The sequence below is a fragment of the Myotis davidii genome, unplaced genomic scaffold, assembly GCF_000327345.1.
Source record: "Myotis davidii unplaced genomic scaffold, ASM32734v1 scaffold394, whole genome shotgun sequence".
Classification (NCBI taxonomy): Eukaryota; Metazoa; Chordata; class Mammalia; order Chiroptera; family Vespertilionidae; genus Myotis; species Myotis davidii.
The window spans coordinates 409,409-411,737 of NW_006287548.1; the positions used below are offsets into that span (position 1 = coordinate 409,409).

General features: G+C 32.5%; 1 protein-coding gene across 2 annotated transcripts in view; it reads right to left on the reverse strand.

The window, feature by feature from the left end:
* RAPH1 (Ras association (RalGDS/AF-6) and pleckstrin homology domains 1) overlaps window positions 1-1,969 on the reverse strand; it is a 42,844-nt gene extending 40,875 nt beyond the window's left edge. For both annotated transcript variants that reach the window (XM_015561110.1, XM_006759406.2), the window contains exon 1: window positions 1,832-1,969. In XM_015561110.1, the coding sequence (XP_015416596.1) occupies window positions 1,832-1,951 (120 nt within the window). In that variant the 5' untranslated portion in view covers window positions 1,952-1,969. The remainder of the gene's footprint in view (window positions 1-1,831) is intronic.
* Window positions 1,970-2,329: the final 360 nt, after the last annotated feature.

Below are 2,329 nucleotides of genomic sequence, written 5' to 3' on the forward strand. Positions count from 1 at the left end.
CCTTGATGCCGAAATTCGTAATCTAATAGGGTGGTTTTTAACTTTTCTCTGGGGGTGTGGGGGAAGGTCACTGAGAATTTGAAAAAAGCTATATGCTGTATGTACCTTCCAGAAAAATGCAAATACACACAAATTTTACAAATGATTTCAGAAGCGTCACCAACCACTTAAAACTTAAACCTGACTTAATATAAAATTGAAAATCCCATTAACATTGTATGTGTGATAGAGGCACACAGATGACACATTGTAGTGAACTAAAATAATAAATTAAAAAACTTGAAGTTTAGCCACTAACTTAGTAAAAGTTTTTGAAACTTTCTGAAGTATTAAAATGCAACTGTTAGCAGTGAGCCACATTACACAAGAGTTTTTTTAAACCTTTCTCTCTAAAGACAGATTTGTATAATAAAAAGAACAGTCACAGCACTAGTTAGGAGCCAACTTTTGTGGTGAGTGGCTCTTCACATTTAGAAATCTGGGGATTTAAAATATAAAGAAGACTAAAAGGCACTGAACCAGTAGAAGCCCACCTGAAAAGAATAGGAATATAATTTTGCTCCACCTAGAGCAGCTGGAGTTATACCTACCTGTCTTTTCTCTTTTTGGCTCCCTTCCCAAATATGAGTAATAAAACCATACAGTTAAAGCAACCCCACACATGTCAGCTGGCACATATTATCATTTTCGATTTCCTTTATTTTGCTTCCTCATTCCTTTTTCTCCTCCTCATAGAAATTCATAGCCTAGTCATCATCTCTACACCAAAATCACCTTTTTAAAAAATTTAAGAATTAAACTGAAATAGGTTCACAATTACAGATATAAGAAAGACCTTTCCCTCAACAAGTATTTTATTTCTCCTGATTGGAGATGAAGGGAATGATTCTTTTGAGATCCTAGTAGAAGTGAAAGCATTCTCCTGAAAATTGAACATTAACAGATTATGGTCACAAACATGTCTGCTTTTCAAAACGATCCATCTTAGAATTACTCTTAGAATTATGTGAAGAGTTTATCAGTTTCAATCACAGACTGTTACCGAGAGGAACAAACCAGTACTTTAAGTTTCCAGCTTACTACCTACTTTTTTTACTGGTTAAGGAATCTCAAATTTAAGTAATTTTACATAAAAGTTCTTCCCAGAGATATTAAGGATGAATAAAAATAATTTTTGTTCTAATGTTCTCAATGATATAAAGTTAAAGTTGTTTTAATAAACATAACCATCTTTATATATTGAATATAATATATCAACTGGGGTAGTAACAGAATACCCTTTTATTATAAAAGTGACCTGGTTTAGAGGATAAGGTCATTCTTTAAATAAAAAGAATAAATAAAACAAAAAACTCATGATACGAGAAAACTAAATAAAAAGGCTTTTCCACTGTTTTAAAATGCAGCTGGGAATGAAATTTTGTCAATACTCTGCAATCATGTAATAGAAAATATTTTCATGTGTGAAGATATTATTTATGCTGTAAAGTATTCAAAAATTCACTAAATTATGAAATAGGATGTGCTAAAATTTAGGCTTTAAAGCTTTCTAGCCAGCAATCTCAATTTATGAAAGAGATTGTAAGTAATCCCTGTAGATAAACAGAACCTCAGTCACAAGTATATTTTAAAACTCCTTCAAATAACCAGAGAAGATAATATGTTGTCCTGTAGCATTCATTCACTTGTTAATGTTTTGGATGTTTTATATTTATAGTAATATTTTAAAATGTAACCTATATCCACCATACCCTTATGATTATACTGTAAACTTTTAGCACACGGTGATGACTTAAAATCCTCAACCAGTTTTCCAAGCACTATTTCTAACCTGAGTGAGTTTGTCTAGCTCCCCCAGCCAGGCTCCAAACATTTTGTCCAAATCTTGATCTTCTTTGTCACTGTCTTCTTCAGCACCATGGTCAATTTCTTCATCTGATAGCTGCTCCATCTGAAACAGACATTTGTGTAGAATAGTTACAGGATAAACTTGGAAAAGTATGCAGTATATGTTCTGATATATACTACAACTCTCTGGGGTCAAACCTTCAAAACTAGGAAGTAAATTAAAAGTGATGACTGGAAACAGGGTTGACAAGTGAGTAGAAAGGAGTGATTAAGTCTCAAATTTTAGAAAAATGTGAAAGAATGAGCAGTATCAAATTATGACCAGAATCACAAGTAGCAATAATTTAAAAATTGCAGATGACTCCCATTAGAGGATATGACAGCAGATCAGTTCTCTTCACTAATAGATTCTAAAATACCCCAAACACCACTGTGAAAAATTCCAGAACACTGTAATGCAGCAACTTACCTTATTTATTTT